The sequence below is a fragment of the Apteryx rowi genome, unplaced genomic scaffold (genome assembly GCF_003343035.1).
Source record: "Apteryx rowi isolate R43461 unplaced genomic scaffold, aptRow1 scaffold_56, whole genome shotgun sequence".
Taxonomy (NCBI): domain Eukaryota; kingdom Metazoa; phylum Chordata; class Aves; order Apterygiformes; family Apterygidae; genus Apteryx; species Apteryx rowi.
In genome coordinates, this window is record NW_020450827.1 from 3,013,392 (window position 1) to 3,033,623 (window position 20,232).

General features: G+C 45.7%; 2 protein-coding genes across 9 annotated transcripts in view; both read right to left on the reverse strand.

Moving 5' to 3' along the window:
• The window catches only part of GMCL1 (germ cell-less, spermatogenesis associated 1), a 22,289-nt gene extending 21,544 nt beyond the window's left edge, over window positions 1-745 (reverse strand). The window contains exon 1 of the mRNA XM_026081698.1: window positions 702-745. Coding sequence (XP_025937483.1) covers window positions 702-745 — 44 coding nt within the window. The remainder of the gene's footprint in view (window positions 1-701) is intronic.
• ANXA4 (annexin A4) lies at window positions 327-19,938 on the reverse strand. 8 transcript variants are annotated; one of them, XM_026081907.1, is made up of 19 exons: window positions 19,135-19,938; window positions 16,471-16,621; window positions 14,341-14,498; window positions 13,120-13,295; window positions 12,330-12,369; window positions 11,157-11,240; window positions 7,937-8,114; window positions 7,363-7,419; window positions 6,384-6,459; window positions 5,491-5,585; window positions 5,086-5,199; window positions 4,856-4,946; window positions 4,275-4,354; window positions 3,790-3,846; window positions 3,530-3,623; window positions 2,973-3,068; window positions 2,478-2,536; window positions 2,059-2,181; window positions 327-1,789 (listed from the first exon to the last, which is right to left on the reverse strand). In XM_026081907.1, exons 8-19 carry the CDS (start codon window positions 7,363-7,365, stop codon window positions 1,730-1,732), a joined length of 948 nt encoding a protein of 315 aa, XP_025937692.1. In that variant the 5' UTR covers window positions 7,366-7,419; window positions 7,937-8,114; window positions 11,157-11,240; window positions 12,330-12,369; window positions 13,120-13,295; window positions 14,341-14,498; window positions 16,471-16,621; window positions 19,135-19,938; the 3' UTR covers window positions 327-1,729. The 8 variants fall into 8 exon arrangements, with proteins under 8 accessions (XP_025937692.1, XP_025937694.1, XP_025937696.1 ...); XM_026081909.1 differs by lacking the exon at window positions 7,937-8,114 and having other exon boundaries at window positions 13,120-13,222; XM_026081911.1 differs by lacking the exons at window positions 7,937-8,114; window positions 14,341-14,498 and having other exon boundaries at window positions 13,120-13,194.
• Window positions 19,939-20,232: the final 294 nt, after the last annotated feature.

Consider the following 20,232-nt stretch of genomic DNA (forward strand, 5'->3'; position numbering starts at 1 on the left):
GGGCAGGAGCGGGGAAGGCGCCGCGGGCGGCGACGGCGGCGCCTCAGCAACGGCCGCCGGCGGCCATTGTCACGGCGCCTGCGCGCCTGCGCGCCGAGGGAGGCGGAGCCTAGAGGGGGCGGGCTGCGCCTGCGCCCCCGGGCAGGCAGCCCCCTCCATGCGCGCATGCGCGGGGCTCCACGTGGGCTCCGCGACCCCCCCCCGCCCAGCACCGGGTGCCCGCCCGGGGAGCAGCGCCCCGGGTAGGCGCAGAAGCGCAAAACCACGGATCCGCCCCCGTTTGTTTGGCCCCTCCCCGCCTCAGCAGCCACAGCAGCAGCAGGAGGTAGAGAAACGTCTTGTTTATTGATTTAAAAAAAACTCAGCAACGTAACACGAAGCATTTAAGCACAGAGCCTGAGTGCATCTGGAGCACAGGGTAAAAAGTTCTGCTTTTATTGAGCAGGTTTCTAAAGACTTTAAAAAGCTCTGTCCCCTCTCCCCCCACAGCTAGGGAATGTATCTCCAACAATTAAAACAGGGAGAAAGAGAGACAACGTGATTTTTTAGCTGAAGGCACAGAAGTATCTCCTATCAAGTCAAGAGAAGCTTAATTTAGAGCCAAGCGAGCAGCAGAATTGGGTTCGGGCCATATGAGCTTCTAACCTCGGTGTGTGCTGCCTTCGCAACGACCAAAGCAGCCTGCAAATCCAAACACCCACCACAGTGTAGTGACAAGGAGGCTCAGCCCAAAAAGCAGTGGCATAGAGTTTGGGAGGAAGCTTGCTTTCAGCAGTCGGTGTGGGAGTCCAAGTCGGGCACAGGCACAACAACCGGACCCTCTACCACAGTGTTATCAAGGACTACAACCAGCTAGCGCTGGTGCGATACAGGAAGCTACCCCCATGCAAGGCATCCTCCTACCCCTGTGCAAGGCACCAGGCAGGGCTGATGAGATACAGCTGTGGGGACAGGTCATTCCCTGAAAAGGCACCATTCCAATGATACTGCTTTATCTCCAGTAAGGGCTTGTAATAACCCAGATAACTTCAGGAAAAGTCACACTCCCACAAGTCAAGTAGATAAGACCAGGAGTACAGGGCTGACCTGTTTCTTCTAATGTCACCAGTGACATCTTCCCTACCTTCTGATCTATAGGCATTTATATATATATATATATATATATATATACACACACACACACATATATAAGTGTATCAAGTCTGTTAATGCTCCACATTAACAGAGGGCAAATTTAGATTTAAACACTTGTATTTTAGATGGGTGATTGTGTTTGAATTATCTTGCAAAACTGAAGCAAGCCTGCATTCTGTGCTCTCCCTATATTGATTAGGTTAATTTTTTCCTCTGTGGCTTCCTACATTCTGCATCCAAGTTTGCTTCAGCTGATAAATAAGTTTTGCTAGCAAATGCAATGGCAGAGGGACAGCTCATCAGGAAACATGTTTAGCTCTTACAGAGTTGGTTACGGCCTTCAGCTCAAGTCAGGTTTTACTAGCCAAATTAGTAGAAAAACAGGTGTGCCAAGCATAAAAGCATATCATAAGAGTCAACTTGAATTTTAAAGCTGTTATCAACTTGAATTGTAAAGTTATTAAAAATTGTTATCTAATCAGAGCATTAACTAACCTAAGTCAATACTCATAGCAATAATCTAAGCTATCTGGAAAGAGAGAGGAATCCTTATGATTACTGTTTCCCATCACCCAGGCAGTACACCAGGCATCCTTTAATCCTCCCCACCACAGAGTTTGAGCAGAACTTTCCTATAATCTCCTGAGGTGTCTCCCTGGAGAGAAGAACAAAACAACATGTGATTAGTTTTACAGCTAAAAATATAGAAAGGCTGGATCATTTCCAGCACAAACAATTTCTTGTAGGGTTTGTATCCTTTTTGGCAGTATATGAATTAAGAACATTCAGGAATGTTTTCAGTACATAAACATCTACTTAATTTCAGCTCCTCTAACTAAAATACACAATAGGTGCCAAGTGAGGTTCTCTCTCTTTTAAGCTACTTCGCAAATCCAGTTCCGTTTCTACCACTGAAAAGCTTACCTTAATGAAGGAGTAGAGAGATTTCCCATACATGGTCAGGAATTCCCTTCTGATATCCAACATATCTATTTCAGAGCGGGACACCATCACTCGGATCAGTGTATTGTCATCTGTTCCCAAGCCCTAAAGAAGCAAACCAACCACGTACATTTACAAAGCATTTTGGATAAATCATTGCTGCAGACAAAGGTTTTATTGCTGGGTCTTGCAAGGGATCTGCTCCCATTTAGAGCATTCTCACATTAACAGAGTGCTGCTGGAAATCATGTTGCTCTGAGCCTCCGGAAGGAAAAGCTCAGACTATTTTTTCCCCAGTTAACAGTGGAGTTCCTCTCTATGTAATGACTGCTGTCATGTTACAGACTCCAGCATGGAAAGGCAAGGAAAGAAAAAGCAATCTCATACTGAAAGCTCTTTACCTTCATGGATTTATACAATCTTTCAGCAAAATATGCAGGTTTATTCCGTGTGCACTTTACTGTAAAGAGGCAAGAACAAGAGAATTAAGGCCGACGGAAACTGAAGGAAAAGGTTTTCCAAACCTTCTCCTGGTGGAGGTGTCTCTGTGATGGAGCAGTCCAGGGCTGACCAACAGCAAGTACAACACAGACAACCACAGTGACCCGCCATGAACTGGTGTCCCCTCGCCCGGTGCACAGCAGTGTTTTGTTTAATGTTTTAATGCTCCCCGACAGCAATTGTCAGTCACCAAAGCGTCTCTTGGCAAAGGAAACAATGCGATAAAGCATAGAGCTTTCTTACCTGACTACATTTGCAAAGAGTAAAACAGTACGGCTTGCAACAGGACATGTCTCACGTCTGCCTCCTGAAGCTATGTAAACAGCAGGCCAGAGCAAGAGACAGCATCTCTATTTCATTACTTTGTAGACAAAGTTTAAAAGCAGGAGACTCACCCACAGCTAGTAAAGCATCTTCAAGGTCTCCTGACATCTCAGATTTAATGCTGTCTACTATGTCCTTATTAGCAATCCTTCTGTATTCATCAAAAACTAGGGAGAAGAATCAGTGATAGAAACAGTGAGGAAGACAAAATACCAGTTTGCAAAAATCAAGCTGCTCATACTCTGCATGAACGTTGTACCACTATCACCACGTTGCAAGCTAAATTAGGGCTGTCCCACAGAAAGAATTCATTTTCATTATTAACTGTCTTGTCAGGAAGTTTAAGCACATAGCTTCTTTCCTCTCCGCCCCAATAGGACTCACACTTCATCTCCGATTTAGAGACTGAAGCAGTAGTGAGTTGTAGTGATGTTTTTCTCAAGTCCCCTTTTGGCTCAGAAGGGAATAAAGTCATCTGAAAGAAAGGTAGGCGACTGGATTCTACATATTGGCCTATCTCAGGAAGAGTTCATGATCAGTTACTGATCAAGCACAAAGCATCTACAGAAGTATTGTCCTCAAACAAGTAAGGAAAAAAAAAAGAATGCAGGACACTGGAGAGTCCTACCTCTTAGTAGATGACTTCTGTTCCGTGTACAGAGGATGGACATAAATTGTGCCTCATCTGTTCCCCATTTCTTCTCCCCAGCTTCATACAGGCACTTGAAAACATTAATAGACAAAGCAAGGCTAATTGAGAAGCTCAGCTGTACATAACATGAGATTTTTTCTTCCTTGATACTTGAGCATTGCTGGCCTGTGGCTGGTCTAGATCACAGCTATTTCCAAAAAACAGACTGTTCTTACAGGATGAAAATTTCTACACACCTGAGCATCTTGCTGAGCAAGGGCACCATCCACATATGCTCCCTCATCTCTGTTTCCCTGCAGAGATGAAAGGATGAAACACTCAGCCCACCAAGGCAACTAATGGAAGCAAGTCCTGCAAATTCCCCATTTAATACAAACTACTGAAGACTTGTAATGAGGCCCACTTAGAAGAGACTTTAAAATTGAATAGTAGCTTACAAATACATAAAAGAAAAAAAAAAAAACAAAATTGACTCAAGAATGATTTGTGCCTCCTCCTGAAGTCAGCAGCAAACCACTTGAACTGGACCATTTTAAAAAAAGCACATGGCATGAATGCACGCACAGAGTCAGATTCCTCTCCTTGAATGAAACGCAGGCAAGGTGGCATGGAAGGTGGGAGGTGAATTGAAAGCCAGCCTCAGAGACCTCATCACTGAAATGAGAGGCATGTCCAACAGCAGCAGAAAGACTCACCCCCATTTCCCTTAGACTGGGCTTACCGTTGAGAGGGACACGAGGACTCTTCGAAACATGGAAGATGTATCGGAGACAATGTCCTCCTCAAGGGTACAGTCATATTCTAGCAGGAGTACACACATGTATGACATCTGTTAGTAACAGCTCCAACACTTGGACACTGTTTGTCCACAACACGTGCTAGCCGTAGCCAGGTGAATATACGAATGTGCTCAGCACTCTAGGCGTCATTATTGTAACCCAGCCATCATAACTAGTGCTACTGGTCCAAATTAAGAAGTACAGTCAGTATTAAACTACTACTAGATCCACACATGGGCGTACATGCAACTGATATACATAACCCCCTTGCCCCCATTTTATTTACACCACTGTAATTTCTGGGTGACATTCTAGTTCTTGAGGCCGATAGCAGTTTTGCTGTTGACATCCATTTAACTCAGAGGTTCTCTGTAGGCAGACAGTAGTAGTTGGATCGGCCAACTTGTCCCAGTTAAACCAAAGACTAACAGACCCTCTCGCTCCTCGTGCACGCACGCACACACACACACGAGTTACTTTTCAGGCAGTAAGATTACAACACCTTGCAGTTTGCACTACATACGAAGTTTGTAGTTCTCATTAATGCGCCGGATCTCTTCATTTGTGCGGGAAGCCAGAATTTCAATCAGGCAACCTTCATCTGTTCCTGCGCCCTACGGATTGCCAAGAAAAGAACCAAGATGATAATGACAACCGTTTCTGATGTGCTATCAGCATTTTTTTTAAATAATTAGGCCACATCATATTAAATTGACCAGAACTTTAGCAATATAAAAAGGAAGACTTCCAAACCTTCACAGCCCTCCTCAGTTCGTGCACGTCGTACATGGTGGTGGGAGTCATCATCCCAATGATCACCCTCTCAAAATTCCCACCCAGCTCAGACTTCAAGTCATCAATCAAATCCTAGAAGGCCAGAGAGAATGAATGAGTTGGGAGAAGAAACAGTCCTTGAGAACAGAAAGAATCGACTCATTCACCACATTTCCATGTGCTCCAACTCTCCCTAATGAAGAGCAGCTCTGAAGCGAACAAGATTAAGAGAAGCTTTGCTGTATAGCTGGAAAAAAACTGTGTTAATCTCACTGTTGTGGAGGCTGGAGTGCTGTTCACTTTTCATCCAAGTGCTATACTCTAAATAGCATCTGTATTTGCCAGTTAAAACCAGTGACTTATATCTGAAGACCACCTACCCACCCTGCCAATAGTAGTTTTATAGGTGATCAGAACTTGCTGACGTTGGGAAACATTCAGTTTGGTCAAGGTCTCGATGATGGCATCTTCATCTGTGCCTGTGAGAAGCAAATGAAAGCCAGTCAGACTGCTTGCAGGAGAACCAGAAGCGTGCTCTGGTCTTGCGTGGAGTGTGCCATTAGCCATCTTCTGTCCCTTCCACAACCTGGTTCTTGACAGGACTGGGGACTAAATCAATGCACAAAAGTACCTCAGCCCAGCAGGATAGGAGTACCATACTGCAGGAGAGCCAAGGTAAGAGCCAAAGTTTGGATTTCAGGTTGGGTTCAAATCTCAGCATGACCAAATCGCTCGATTCTTTTCGGTGCCCTCATACTGCATCAGAAAAATTGGTGCAGCACTTCAGAATACATACAGTGTCCCAAATTTCTCGGGTTAATATTTTAATATCTATAAGCAGCCTGGAGACAACACTGACAAAGTCTATGTATAAATACACAGATAAACAGGCAGACTAAGAGCAGTTGAACGGAGTAGGGGGTGGAAATCACCCTCACTACACATCATGGTAATCAGTCCTGTCTCTTCAGCTCTGACTTTACCTTCCTTCTCTTTACACTCCTTCCTTTGCTTCCTCTCTGAAGTAACCCCTAATTTCTGATCAGGCTGCCCTCTAGTGTTCTACAACACAAAGAATGGCAGGATCCACGCCAGAGGAGGCTGCACTTCAGGAGGTGGAAGGCATGATCCCTGTCTTCACTTTGCAAAGAGTTTTGTGGGAGATGCAGTGGGGCAAATGCATATGGCTAGACTTCCCTCCCAACAAACCACCAGAGTGGGAAGTCTCCCAATCGTCTGAAAAATGAGAGTCTAACAGTGGAGGGAGAACAACTTACCAAATCCCTTCATTGCTTTCCTTAGTGCCTGTGCTTCTTGCTCAGCACTGAAGCTTGAGATCCCCTTGACTGTTGCCTGAATTCACAGGAGAGGAGTTATCAAACGCAGACTCAGTGATGCACACATACAGTACAGTTGAATAATAAAAAAACACAGTAAGAGCAAAAAAAAAGTCCACCCATCAAGCCTGAGTGATTTTAGATGAAGCTTCCATTCTACCCTGAAGAGAAACAGTCTGTTCTAAAGGGACTTCCCTGTTACGTAAGAAATAAGCCACAGTAGCACAACTAAAAGGAGAAAATACCTCCTTATTGCTACCTGTGTAGCATCTGTTTTTCAATTAAATAAAGGCTGACAACCTGAGATCTTTGTTCAATCCAGCTGTTACTTCTTCCCAGCTCCACATAAATCATAAAAGAAGCTGGTCACAAAACCCTATTCCTGACTTCTCTAATGGCAGGCAAGGACCATTATTCTGTAAAAAAAATTGTGTGACATTTAATGCAGTGTTTTGCATACAACAGCATTTCACAAACAGGTTTCTCCTGTCCGGAGCCATTTCTGCTGGACTACACTCTGTCTCTTACGTATCAGTCTGTGTTCCCAGGAACATCAACAGCAAAACAGTGATTAACATTAGCGCAGGTTAAGCTTTCAATAACACGCACAGGGATAACTGCTGTGTAGATGAGGGTGCAGGTTGAACCTGCGAAGAATAATATACCCAGGGAGTTTATCAGGAGACATCTGTGTCTCACGAATCGATATCTGCATTTTACATTAACTCCCAAAGGGGAACAGCCCAGAAGCGTGGGTCATTCGCCCCTAGTATGAGGAAACAGAGGGAAGAGATAAACTTACCCCCCACAAAGAGACAGACAATGACAGTCTGTATCTTTATCTGAGCTACACTCCCCACTTTTATCTGATCAGAGCAAATGCTTGGCACAACATGGTACAGGAAGCAAGCACACTCACCATAGCTGCAGTATTTAGTCAATCTGTTATTGTCCAAGTCCCTAGGCAGTTAGACACCTGTAATAAAAAACAGAAGGACTGTTAGTTTTCTAGCAGATAATTAATAGAACATACCTACCCTTGCCAGTTAATGGGGCTGGTTAAGTAACTGCTACTGTGAAGCAGGATTATAACCACCTCATTTCTGAGGCCTAAAGGCAAGGCTTCGCCAACAGCCCTACCGAACGCCCACAGTGACTGCGGCTCAGAATTGCCGGTCCTGCTTTGTACTGTACTAACAAAGGCTGGTTTATAATGGGAGAGGTCCAGGGTGTTTGCTCCACAAAGGCTGTCTTTGAAAGAGGGATGTGGTGCACAAGCAGATGATTAGCACTAGTATTTAAGAAACTTCTGTTATTAGCAGTACAGCTTAGCTGAGGCTGCAAGGAGAAGCAAATAACATTGCCACGGGAGCCGGAGAAGATCAACTTGATTGCCATCCCCTTCCAAACTCATGGCTAACTTTGACCTTGCCCGGTAAGAGCCTGGAGGTCAGTCAGAGTGAGGGCATCTGCACAGCTCCAACAGCACTTACAGCTATTCCCTGGGAGGCAGGGACAACACCAGGGCATAGACAAGCATGCAAAGGACATCCTCACTCAAGGGCTGGGATAGCTGGCTTTCCGTTTCCCTCTTCCTTAAGATTGCAGTATTCAGCATCTCCTTGGTTTGATGCAATGTGTAATTCCTTGTAGGACTGCAGTTTGTTAAACCTCTCACGAAGAAGAAAAAATATATAGATATAGTTTATTTGCCATCTCCCAGGTGTATATTTTTTCTGCTCATAGGTTGTTGTTTTCATGCATAGGGCCTACTCCTACAAACACTTCTCTTCACTCCCGCCCAAGTCTTTTCCCACATCCCTGGTCCATAGAAGAGAAGACAAGACAGGAAAAGACCCAGGTCTTAGGATAAAGTTTATTTCCCTGCAGCTGAAGTTAAACACAACACAAGCAAGTGTTCTTGCATTATAAAGTACTTCAGCAGAAGCAGTGAGGCCAAGGGCTGACAGATCATCTCCCCCTAGTCTTGCTCATGGTGCTTAACAGCTGCTATCAATGAGCCCAGCCAGTTGTGCAAGAACAGCAGCAGCTTTGCTCATACTTCACATGACTCCAGAATACCACCACAGTGTGCTGTCCAGGCAAGCTGCTCTCAGTATGACGCTGGCCATAGATCCATTCTGTACAGGCACTCCTGAGTACTCTCTGGTTAATCTGTGCGTTACGTGCAGTTAGGTAGCACATGGTAAAGTTAGTGCTGAGTTCATTTTCTTTTAGAGGATATAGATTTCAGTGGGCAAACTCTGACCTAGACCCTCAGAGAAAAAAAGCTGATCTTTGATCTAGCCTAATCTTTTACATAAATAGTCAGCTTTATCATTTGCTTTAGCTAGACAATAGGTAATGGCTTAGAATTTCAGAGGGTTTTTTTTGATGCTGGTCTTATCATTCAGTTTGTTTGTACACAAAAGCAGGGATATTAAAGCAGCTGGCTTGCGAGTAGATTAGAGGGCAAAACAAAGACAAGAGGGAGGCAGGAAAAATTTTTCAGTGTAAATGAGATGGCAGAAAAAAAGCATGAGGAAAGGATGTGCCTACTGGTGTAAGGGCAAATGCCACTGAATATGAAATTACAGATCCATTAAACACAGTCTAGTCAGAGTATGACATTTCTGTTGTAAGATTCCAGTTTCTTCATCCAGCTTAAAAGTCACTGCTAATATAGGGAGTAGAGCACTGCAGGAGGCAGCAATGCCAACCCTACCCCACAATCTGCAACTGCTTTTTTGCTCCCAGTATATTGCCATGCGTGTGGTCCCACCGAAGAAATCATCAACGGTCAAAACGGTGAAGTTACAGGCCAAAGCACTTGGCAGTTTGACTAGGTTCTCTAGCAATAGTCCCTGCCATTTAACACTGTTGCCCCCTTTCACAGAGGAAGGAGTCTCCATGAACAGCTCAGGCTGGGGCATTTGCACTGTTCGATTAAAGACTAGCCACCCTGTTTGATAGTACAGAGGAAAACGTCACTCAGTGTACGAGAGCTCACTCAGATTTGACAGTGCTCTGCTTTTTAACAGAACTCCCAGCCTGCAGCTCAAACAGGAAAGAAAATAGCTTTAGGATAGGAGCAGCACTTAACTCCTCTATATTTTGAGGAATTAAAGTATGCATGCAAAAAGCCAGCTAGTATGTGCTGCAGTGCTCTGGCTAATCCCTGTCTTGATGTTTTTATTTGATTCCAACTATTACAAAGGCCTGGGCTTGCTGATACAGTAAGCCCTGTGCCCAGGCTTAGAACAGACTCAAAACACTGTGGCAGGATGACAGAGTGCAGGTGTATGAGGCATCTCCTCCCATTAGCCAGAATTTTTCTGTGGATTATCTCCTCCTGTCTAGCTTTCTCAGATAACCAGGTAGTTAGCTTTCCCCAATAGTGTCCTCTAAAAACTGAGCTTATCCTGGATCAGCTATCAGAAAACAACATAAACTGTATCCTGTGTTCTGGCCATTTCAAATCTAGGCTTGCTTTGAATCAAGTTTCCCTGATTATATCCAGAGCACGCAGTTCCCAGCAAGCAGCACTCCTGAACAGGATTTAAACAGGTATTTTGCTCCAAATTTCCTGAGTGTATAGACATGGTGACAGACCTACAGCTAGCATTTGAAATGGAAAACAAAGTTTTGGGGACCCATTCTCTGGCAGGGCAGACACTGGACTTGTTTGACTAGTTCTTTCTTCGGCACACGTTTACTAGAACACAAACCCACACCCTGCACCAAGTCAGCTTTTCCACAGCTCTGATGCCGCCAGCTGTTTCCAGCGTGCTGGATACAGCCTGCTCCCTCCTTCGCTAGCTGCATTTCAGGGAGGCAGGGTGCCCTGCTGTAGGTCTCAGGCTCACGGCAGGCTGAGTGACCCTGATCCCAGCCCAGAGTTTGCAGCTCAGGAAAGGACCTCTCTTCTGCATGGGAGCCCCAAGGCAGCTGAAACGGCCTAGAAGCTCCCACATGATGACCTTGGTCTTGCCACTGCCCTCAAAAGGAATAAAACCTAATTCTGAGTTAGAGCTGGAGCCTTGTACTCCTCACTTCTCCCTGTGCACGCACCCAGAGCCACTTTAAAAAAACACTGCCTTGCCCTCCCATTGCCAGCACCCTGCAGGGAGGACACCAGCTTTGCCACAGAGCACAGCAGAAGCAGAAAGAAAGCAAACTCCGCATTTTCTGTGCCTAGGAAGTCAGGCGTGTTCCTCCTTCCCACTGCCCAGCTCCCTGTCCTCCCTCACCCCAGACCCGCCCCAGCAGGCCTGGCCCTGCACCCCGACGCCTTGGCACTGCCAAGCAACAGGGCGTTCACCCCGCCAGAGGCTGTCCTGTTCCCGCACAGCCGCACTACGAGCTGCACACTGCGCACTGCCAAGCGGGACTAGGACTTGGCATTGCACCCTGGCACCTCTAGTGGCACAACCCCCTCCCCACACCAAGGGGGACCCTGCAGTTAATTTGGCACTCACCTGCTGTCCCAAGCGGGTGCCTTGGCAGTGATGGGGAGAGCTCTGCTCCGCTTTCCTAGGAAGAGAAAGAGTCCCCGCCCTGGAGTGGGGTGGGACTCCCTGGAGCCAAGCAGCTTCTCACCCAGCTGACAGGAAAGCAATCCAGCCCCGATCCCCTCCCTCTGCCCTTCCGCAAACATTTGGTTGTAATCCAGAGGACTGCCCCCCTCCCATGTGGTCTGTGAGCATTTCTTACCTGTATTGCATCTCTCCTTCGCTCCTGCAGCACCTCTCCAGGTCTTCCGTACGGATTCCCTCTTGTCTGAGGACTTAATCACTGCTGAAAGAGCAATGATTTTTCTAAGAATGATTATTTTTGCCCCCTAATAAATAGCACTGTCCTGAAGTGAGAACACTCCAGACAAGGGGCTTCAGTTTTGCCCTCTGGTGAAGCTGCCAAGGTCAGCCAGGATCAAAACTGACAGAGACAACTTAACCTTGCAATAAAATAATGCATCTTTGTCTTCACTTTATCCTCAGGGCTTTGGTTTCTCTAATGTCAAAAATACAGTTGTTACAGCAGGTAAATCACCTCTCTCAGGTTCCCGTTTCCAGCTCATATAACAGCTGCACACCATCCCCTTGTACACACACACTTTTGCTGGAAGAGACCTAAAATTAGCAGCTTAGATGAATGCAGGCCGTGCTCCAGTGAGCATGTCTGTGCAGCTGGCTTATTATAGCTCCCACTACAGCTCCGGCTCCCAAGAACAGCCCCACAGAGGCCCGCCAGCATCTGCTCCCCGCTGACATTCACGGGGGAACGTTGAGCAGAGGGTGACTGGAAAGCAGGGTTCAAGTCACAGCCCCTTTCCATTGCAGAGTCTTTTCCTTGCAAAGTCTAGCACTAGGCCTTGACTACAATTCACAGTGTGGACAGGACATTATAATTGGGGCTGTTCTGCCTTCCCTTCCATACACACGTGCTCAGCACCCAATTTAGCATCTGCTTCCTCAAACCCAGCCTAAGGCCAACATTAGCCTATTTTTACACAGCATAAATGCAAGCAAACCTGAGCCCTCTACCCCTGACTTGAACAAATAAACTCTTATTTAAAATTGTCCACACAGATTCTAGACTGGAGCTGCTAAAGATCCACCAAAATTACGCTGCTTTACACCAGCTAAGAGTCTGGCCCAGTATAGAAGCATGTGCTCGCCCTTACGGGAACACTATCGGTTGCTAATTTATGTCACTGAGCTGTCGGAAGAGGGACAGTCATGGACAACCCCACAAGTCCTGTCACAGTGTAATATGTGACAAAGTGCATTGTTTTTTCTTCATTGAGACTTCCTTTGTCCCATTCGCTGTTTTAACCCCTCGTGTTACCACGTTATCCAAATACCCACAGCTTATTTGGTTTCATACCTGCTCCGCATTCCCACGCAGTCCTGCAGTATTCCCACCTCTGCAAAAGCCATAATGAAAATTAAAGGTCACAGAAGGACAAGGCAGTAGACATTAAAGCAAGTAAATAAATTGAGCTCAAGCAGCCAGCCTGCTAAGCAGGAGGTATTTATTCTTGGTCTCGCAATGAGAACAGAGCCAAACCTCTCACAAAATGGCAGCATCTGTATTTTTGCTCTAAGGATTTGGCCTTTTAAATTTGTACTGCAAAGAGTTGAGGAGCCTGATGTGGAAGGAGAGATTTTCAGATTGTCATCTGATCGGTACATACCCGTTTCTACCTTCAGTGATATTGCCCTGCCTCATTCACTGAGGCCCAAATCCCGATACTAATGAAGTCTAATGACTTCCAGACTCCCACAGATTTGAGTGGTTCCAGGATTCAGGTCTTTGGAGATTATATAGGTGTTTTCAGAGAAGTTAATAAAGAAAGGCTCATTTTTATACATAAGCATTAGCAGTCTGGCATCAACAGCCCCTGAAGAATGGGGTTATTCAACTGTTGCACAAGCGCTCTCAGAGCTATGTTGCAATGCTGTAGTTCAGTTAAAGCACAGCCTCCCTAGCAGCAAGTGGCTAAGGTTAGGGTGGAGGCCAGAACTCAGTGTTTGCTTTCCTGGAGCACCGATTTTCATGTGCTTGTAACAAGGTAAAGATATCTCGTATCCTACATATTAATACAGGATAAATCATAATGCTAACTGCAGATTTTAAATTCCCGCAGAGATGTAGGGGCACTTTTGATGCTTACAGCACGGATGTCTCCTTATCTCCAGGTCAGCACTGTATAAGATGAAACATCTGTTTCCACAAAGCAGGGGTAACCCTGGTGTAGAAATGATTTAGAAAAGACCCTAGGAAAAGTCAGATATGGAGATGAGGGTGGAAATCAGCCTGAAGCTTTTGGTCCATTTTCTGCAGAAAGGCCTGTAAACAGAGAGGAAGGAAGGTGACAAACTCACTCCCAGAATTCACTAAGCAATGTTTATTGGCGGGTGGGAAGACTGAAATACAGTGATTCACCCAAGAAATGAAATGAATGTGTTCCAATTCTTTATCCATTACTGTAGCCGTTAGAAACATTGCTTTTACACAGTCGGCACTACCAAGGGAACATGCAACACTTCACCTCCTGCAAGTTGAGATAGGGCTTTACGAAACCCTGAGCATAGTGTACCAGTACTGCAATGCAAAGTGCTCTCTGGATAGACCTGGTCTGATTACATAAATATACATGTCATGTGAGGCCAAGAGGGAATTGGGGGGGGAATGGGGAACTTTGAGGAAATCCCCCTAACCTTAAGCTCCTTTAAAACAGGTTCTATGACAGACCATTTAAACAGGGAGGTCTTAATGCCTCAGAAAGTAAACTATAAGGAGCAACATCCATGGGCGGCTGGATGAAAGAGACAGGAGTCAAACTCACCATTTTACATGTGCTTCAGTTACAAGCTTTTTAAGACAGGGTTGTTTGAGCGCTCTGTAGACAGGCACACATGGCCCAGGCCCACGAGTGAGGATCCCAGGTGCCATCACAATTCAGAGCAGTGACAACTGTAGCAGTGTCTCGAGTGCTGCAGTGCTCAGTGCTTTCCACGCCGCTGACCCACAGCATATGCCACATCAACACAGTCTCAAAAAACCCCCACACTCTGCCATTCTTACAGAGTAACTTAAAGCTGTGCTTGGCCACCAGCCCAGTCTAGTGTTTTCTTTAATAAAAGAAGACTATAAGCAGCAGGGAAAGCAAACAGTTCTGAGCCATTGGTTGTCTGAAGGCTTTGTCAGCTGCCTGCATTATTGAATGCCATCCAGCAAAGGACTGGAATCAGCAAACAGCTCTGAAATGGGTCTGTGAAGATGGTAAAGCATTTGTGAGGCAACACGAACCTCAGAAGAGCCCCTTGCAGTCATACAAAGGATTGGACCACAGCCTACAGGCTTCTGATCCAACTTGCTCAGGCTGTCTTACCTTCCATTCAAGCCAAACTGCAGAGAACAAGTCTGCTTTGATGTCCCCAGTATAGTTTAAAGCACAGGCCGTGGTAGAAGATCCACAGGAGTCTTTGCCTTAGCTAGTGTTGCCTGGCCTCGATGAGCCATTCCCATTACTTTATGGGAAGACGTCACCTAGTATGGATACAATCCAGCCAGTATTAAACTGCTCATCTTGATATACTCTATTTACAATAAAAACAAAAGATGTGCTAGACCACTATAATTGCATCCACATTGCAGTTTGTACAAATATAATTATTTCATCTTGAAAAAGTCTCCAGTATCAAGACTAATTGATAGCGTTTAAGCCCCAGGCCTTAGGGCTTTTGCCAACTTCATGCAGAGACATTCAGTCAGGGAAACTCCTAATGCCAACTTTGAAGCTATATATTATTTGTGGGACAACCTAATCCCTCCTTCCCCAAAGCCACAGGCTATGAACTGCTGTGCCATTGCTTCCAGCACCCTTAAATGCATTATCAAGCCTAAATCTCACTTAATGGGTTTAATGAATGTTTACTTTAATTAGTATACATACAACTCTGAAGAGGAAATGAGTAGCTTTCATTTTTCTTCCTTAATTAATATCTGCTTCTCTGTAGCCTTATCATACTTAGTCCTGTAATTTGCTTATATCCCAGCTCCAGGAGGGGAATCAAAACTATGACTGTCCAGTTAAGGAGAAGTTTTAAAACACACATCTATTGATCTCTTCATAGGATGAATTTAGAAGCTCACCAGCTGATGGAGTGCTTGGAAAAGAGTAGCATACTAAAAAGCTCTAACAATATAGGGTACCTTGTACCATGAAACAAGAAGAGCAGAGCCACTCTGCAAGGAAAAATGAGCTAAGGGAAAACCTCAGCACTGGAGAAAAACCATACCCAGGAGGACCTCAGTCCTATAGCTCCCAAACAGAGTCTGGAGCAATAACAGGCTTCATTAACCACTATCACCTAACAAAAAAAATCAAGTAACAAAGCAGGTCCACAACCCACCCAGAAAATCCAGGCAGCAACAGACAAAAATGACTCGGAACCAAAGCCCAAAGCTGATCCAGGGAAATCAAAAGACAGGACCAGAGACAGAACTACCTACAACATACCTCAAATGAACAGTGAGCTGCCTGGGCCTGAGCTTAAATAGAGCTCCTGGGCCACAGGCAGAGGGTGCAGGGTGGGGGCCCAGGTGAGACCAGCTGCGACAATTAAGGCCTGTGGGTGCACTCAGGACCCAGACACTCGAAACACAGCTGATAAACCCCTTCTTAGTGAGAGCCTCTCTGCAAACCTGTCTTCATATAATGATACTGGCTCTAATCAACAGCATATATTTGTAGTGCAAAGTCATACTCCTGGAGAAATATTGCCCTTTTTTGACTTGGTGGTCAATTCTATTGATGTGAGCAATATCAATCCAGGCTATGCACAGTATTGCGCCAAATAAGCGTGGGCCTACAGTCTTCAGCCTGTTTAGTTATTTCCATGTATGTCTATTTATAGATTGGCCATTAGTGGCATTAACACTAGTGGAAGATGTTGGCTCCTAGCTGCAGGAAATGTAGCCATCACTGGAATTATTGAGTATAGCTTGCAAGGGCAAACAGGAGCATATGAGAAACAGACACTTTTAATTTTTAAATAAGTAAAATACAGACATGAGCACTGGAATCTTCCTTCTGCGCTGCTTTGCTCATCTGCAGAACTCCAACCATAGGCAAATTACTACCCAGATGATAGTATGCTTGAGAGCTTGCCTTTCCTTGGGGATGGCAAAGAAAGATGATAGTTTACGCTGGTCATACTGGTAGTTTTTGTGGGTTGTTACTATGCACTTAAAAGAAAACCTTGGATTCCAGAAGATAGAGATATAGAGATACATATAGACAGGTAGAGAGAGAAAGAGAGAGAAAAACAGAATGGTGACTCTAATGTTTTTAGTTGGTGGGAATCTCAGTAGAAAATTTTGTAGTAGAGTTGTGTGCATGCATGTGCATATATGTATAACACAAAGAATGGTTAAGGGAACATCTTTATGAAGATAAAAGTAACAGGATGAGAACATTTAGTTGTTAGGCATTGAGCACAGAAAAAATGGCCATTACCTTGTAAAGGATCTCGTGACTTTTTTCTGCCTGCCTCTCTTCATGCAAAACTGAGGTTGCCCAATGCCTGCCTTCGTGAGCTTGGCTATAGCCAGCGAAATTCCCACTTGGAGGTACTGCACAGGTACACAGCGCTGGAGAGCTCTGTAACCTAAGTGTTAGGGGGAGAAAAGGGAAACCATGAAAGCTTGTTACATGCTGTAACTTGTTACATGTTACCTCCTCTGCTTTATGCAACCCCTGTAGAACAGAATAGCAAAGGAAGATTTCAGTGAGTGAGGTTTATAACTCTAGTGGGGATGGATCCCACTTGCCTCCAGGACAGAGCTGCCTCCTGATAGTTAGGTATAACCAGATACAGCTAAGCAGGCTCTTTTCTACCTCTTTGTCACTTGCAGAAATACCCAGAAGAGGTCAGTGTTCCCTAGCTTTTAGGTTATTCACGTGAAACATTTCCAAACTTATGTTTTTATTTAGAAAATGCTGAGCTGTCTGGAAAGTTTGATCAAGAAGGATGCAGCCATATTAATGTTTCCCTGTTTCTTCTCCCAGGGATCTGAATGCATTCTGTTAGTAGTATAGGGGAGCCAGGAATCAAACGGATAATATGCAGGCAAACAGCTCTGCTGACTATGTCACCAGGCCTCAAATATTTTAAAACCAGCCTCACGGGATTTTAGAAACTAAATTGTGGCGTTTAGGGTTGATAGTATTAGTTGGACTGAGTTTCTCTGTGCAGTGGTAGAACTCCAAAGAGCACACTGGAGAGGCACCAGGCTTACATGGGAAAAGGACTTGATCACGTCTCTGCTGGCAATCACTGATTAGCTTTTTCATGTAAAGCTTTCAGGCTCAGTTCTCTCTGATCCCTATGAAGGTCACTGAGATTGCAGCAATGCAGCTGCACCTCATGTTTTCTGGAATAAAGAATGGCATCAGCATCTGCAACTGAGGATCTGCTTCTGCCATACTTCTGCTCCCCAAAACAGTCACCAAGGAAGTTTGTGAGTGCTTGTGGCAAGAACATCAGGGCCTCATAGCCGCACACGGGTCTGACACTGACCTGCATTATACCCTAGCACAGTCAGGTGCATTAAAAAAAAGCGGTTCTCAGTGCCTAGTCAGGATGTTCAGCAGTGCATCTGCAAGCCCTCTGCATGGCAGTAGGTTTTATCTTTCTTAGCTGGAAATGAGTCATTTCCCTGTACTGTACAGGGATGCCTGATTTTCTTGGAAATTGTTCAGTTCTGCAGAGTCCCCAGAAATCACTGACTGTAGGACTCTCTTTGGCACTGGTTATTTTACCTCAGTCTTAATAAATGACTGGGGATGTTTCATAGGTTAGACCAATTAAAAAAAAAAAGAAAGAAAACAACCTGGATAGAACCCACACTTTCCCCAGTTCATACTTCATCTGAAGGGCAAGTGAACCTTCTGTATTCCCCATTGGTGACCCATCGTATAGCCACAAACCAAAACTGAACAAGATTTAATGAAGATTAAATGCCTGTTAAATAAAAAGAGGACTGCTTTCACACTTGTGTTAACTGACTTCTCAAATGATGGCAGCTCCAACCATGTGGACCAAAAGCGTCTTGTAAATGAGATGTGAAAATCATGTAAAGATTGGAGCAACTTTGCAGCACTCTGCAAACTATGTGTGAATGACGGTGGTCAAGGAGGCCTTTGAGGTCTACAGAGGCAGCTTGTAGGGCCTTATTTACAAGACCTGCTGAGAATAAGGATGATGGAAGAGGTGTAGAGTTAACTGTACTGGAGAGGCACAGTGGCTCAGCAGAAAAGCAACTGTACAGCAATGCTTACATTAGTAAAGCAGTTTTAGATCTGTGTATAAAACATACGCTAAATACTATCACCAACAATTTTATTTGCTTATGCTGGGAGCCACTTTCACAATAATATGGATCTTAAAAGTCTCCAAATATTGGTAAAAGCAATTAGATCCATTTACAACATGCTGATCCCATCTTCTCGGCACTGTTGGAAGCCTGTGCCCCAAAGCCAGCCCATTCAAGCAAGGTAGCAATGCAGGAAAAAGAACAGTACAAAGCTTGTGATTTCTTTCACTTGCACATTGCTTCCCGACATATTCTCCAGGGTGTTTTAGCTACTCAGTTGTTTTCATTACAGTTCTCTTTCTTAAAACAAAATTCAGGGTAAACATTTTTACCAGCCCACAATAGCCAGGGCCTGCCTGGCCTGTACACTTGGGACTGGGGTTTGTTAGCACGATGGCTGTAGTTATTACCATAATACAGGAAATAATAGTCATTAGGAAAATGCGAATGCATTCTGGTTTCCTCTTTTGCCCCACCTTCTGCCCCAGTCAGAGTTGAGGAATGAGAGCATGAGAGCACGGCTTTCACAGAGGCATTCCTCTCGCAGCCACAGCCTCCGCAGGGTTTTGTGTTCCAGGTTGCAGGCTAGGAAAACCAATTCTTGCTGGTTTAATGTTCCCCTTTGCCATTCAAAATCCCGGCTCTGGCCTTCCCAGCTAACATGTGCGGAAAGCAGAGATGGCTGCTGCAGACACAGTTGGCTGTGGCAATCTAAAGCTCTCCCAAGTCCTGAGAACTAGAAAAAGGCTGAAAAGAACCCAAAGTGCCTTTAAAGAAAAATTCACAAGATTCAAACTAAACTCACCATTCTTTGAAGTCTGACTCGTGGGTTTGGGAATCCTTGGATTAGCCACATCGCTGCTTATGAACATCTCACTGCAAGCTTGCAAACTAGATGTGTACTGGAGCGGGCAGGAGGAAAAAGACAGAATTTAACAGTAAATCTGAGGTTTAGTCCTGGAGTCCATATGCTAAGGTCAGTGAGTGCTTTGGGTGCGTGGACGCATCGTGTCCTCAAAGGTTCTGAGCACCCGCAGATCAGCACCCGGGAGGCCTCTATAAAACCCCCAAATTGCTTTGAAACAGGAAACTAAACAAACATCCGATTTTGGTGAATTCACTTAGAAATAGTGTTGAGTCAGGCTGCACAAAATCAGCCACAATAGATTTAAAACACTCGCCAAATTTTGAGATTTCAGGGTACGGCCGAGTCCCTTTGTTCGACCAGCTCTTTGCTCCCCGCCCAGGTACAGTTTGGGGGCGAGGAGTTATTTTCTTTAGTGTGTACTTGTTTTTGGGGTTTTTTTTTTTGAGATTCTCAATCAGGTGCAAGCAGGGCCTGCATGAAGACAAGCCTTGAGCTTCCCGACAAGATGTCACGGCAGAGAGTTTTTATTATTATGACAGGAAAATGTCAAGGCGTAAGTGCACCCTTGAGAAAACCCATGTGTACAAATGCAGTTAACGGCCGCTCGTGGCGGCGCAGAGCGCGCGCGCCCGGCGCGGACCGCGGCCCTCCCTGACAGGATTTCTGCGCGCAGCCCGGCCCCGCGCTCTCCCTCGGAGCTGGGGGGGAGCACATGGAGCCCGCCGCCCCTCCAGTGCCCCCGGCGCCCCGGGGCAGCCCGGAGAGCGCGTCCCCGCCGGCGGGGACAGGAGGAGAGGGGGAGACGGAGAGATGTGAGAAGCCCCCCCCCCCCTTTCATCGCCTCAGGGCCCCGCATAACGGGGCTACCCGCGCTGCGCTGCGCTGCCTGCCGGGAGTTGTAGTCCGCGGCGCGGGGGCGGGGGGCGCCACGGCGCCCGCCGGAACTACCGCTCCCAGGATGCCGCGCGGCGGGGCCGGCCGCCGCCATTACACCCCCCCCACCCCCCTCAGTAGGGTCGCTCGCCCCTCCGCGGC

Coding starts and splice junctions, on each gene's coding strand:
- ANXA4 (XM_026081912.1), bottom strand. Junction 3,847..4,274: donor TCCTCGTGTCCCTCTCAACG/GTAAGCCCAGTC, acceptor TCATCTCTGCAG/GGAAACAGAGATGAGGGAGC. Junction 3,069..3,529: donor CAGAAGTCATCTACTAAGAG/GTAGGACTCTCC, acceptor TCTTCTCCCTAG/TTTTTGATGAATACAGAAGG.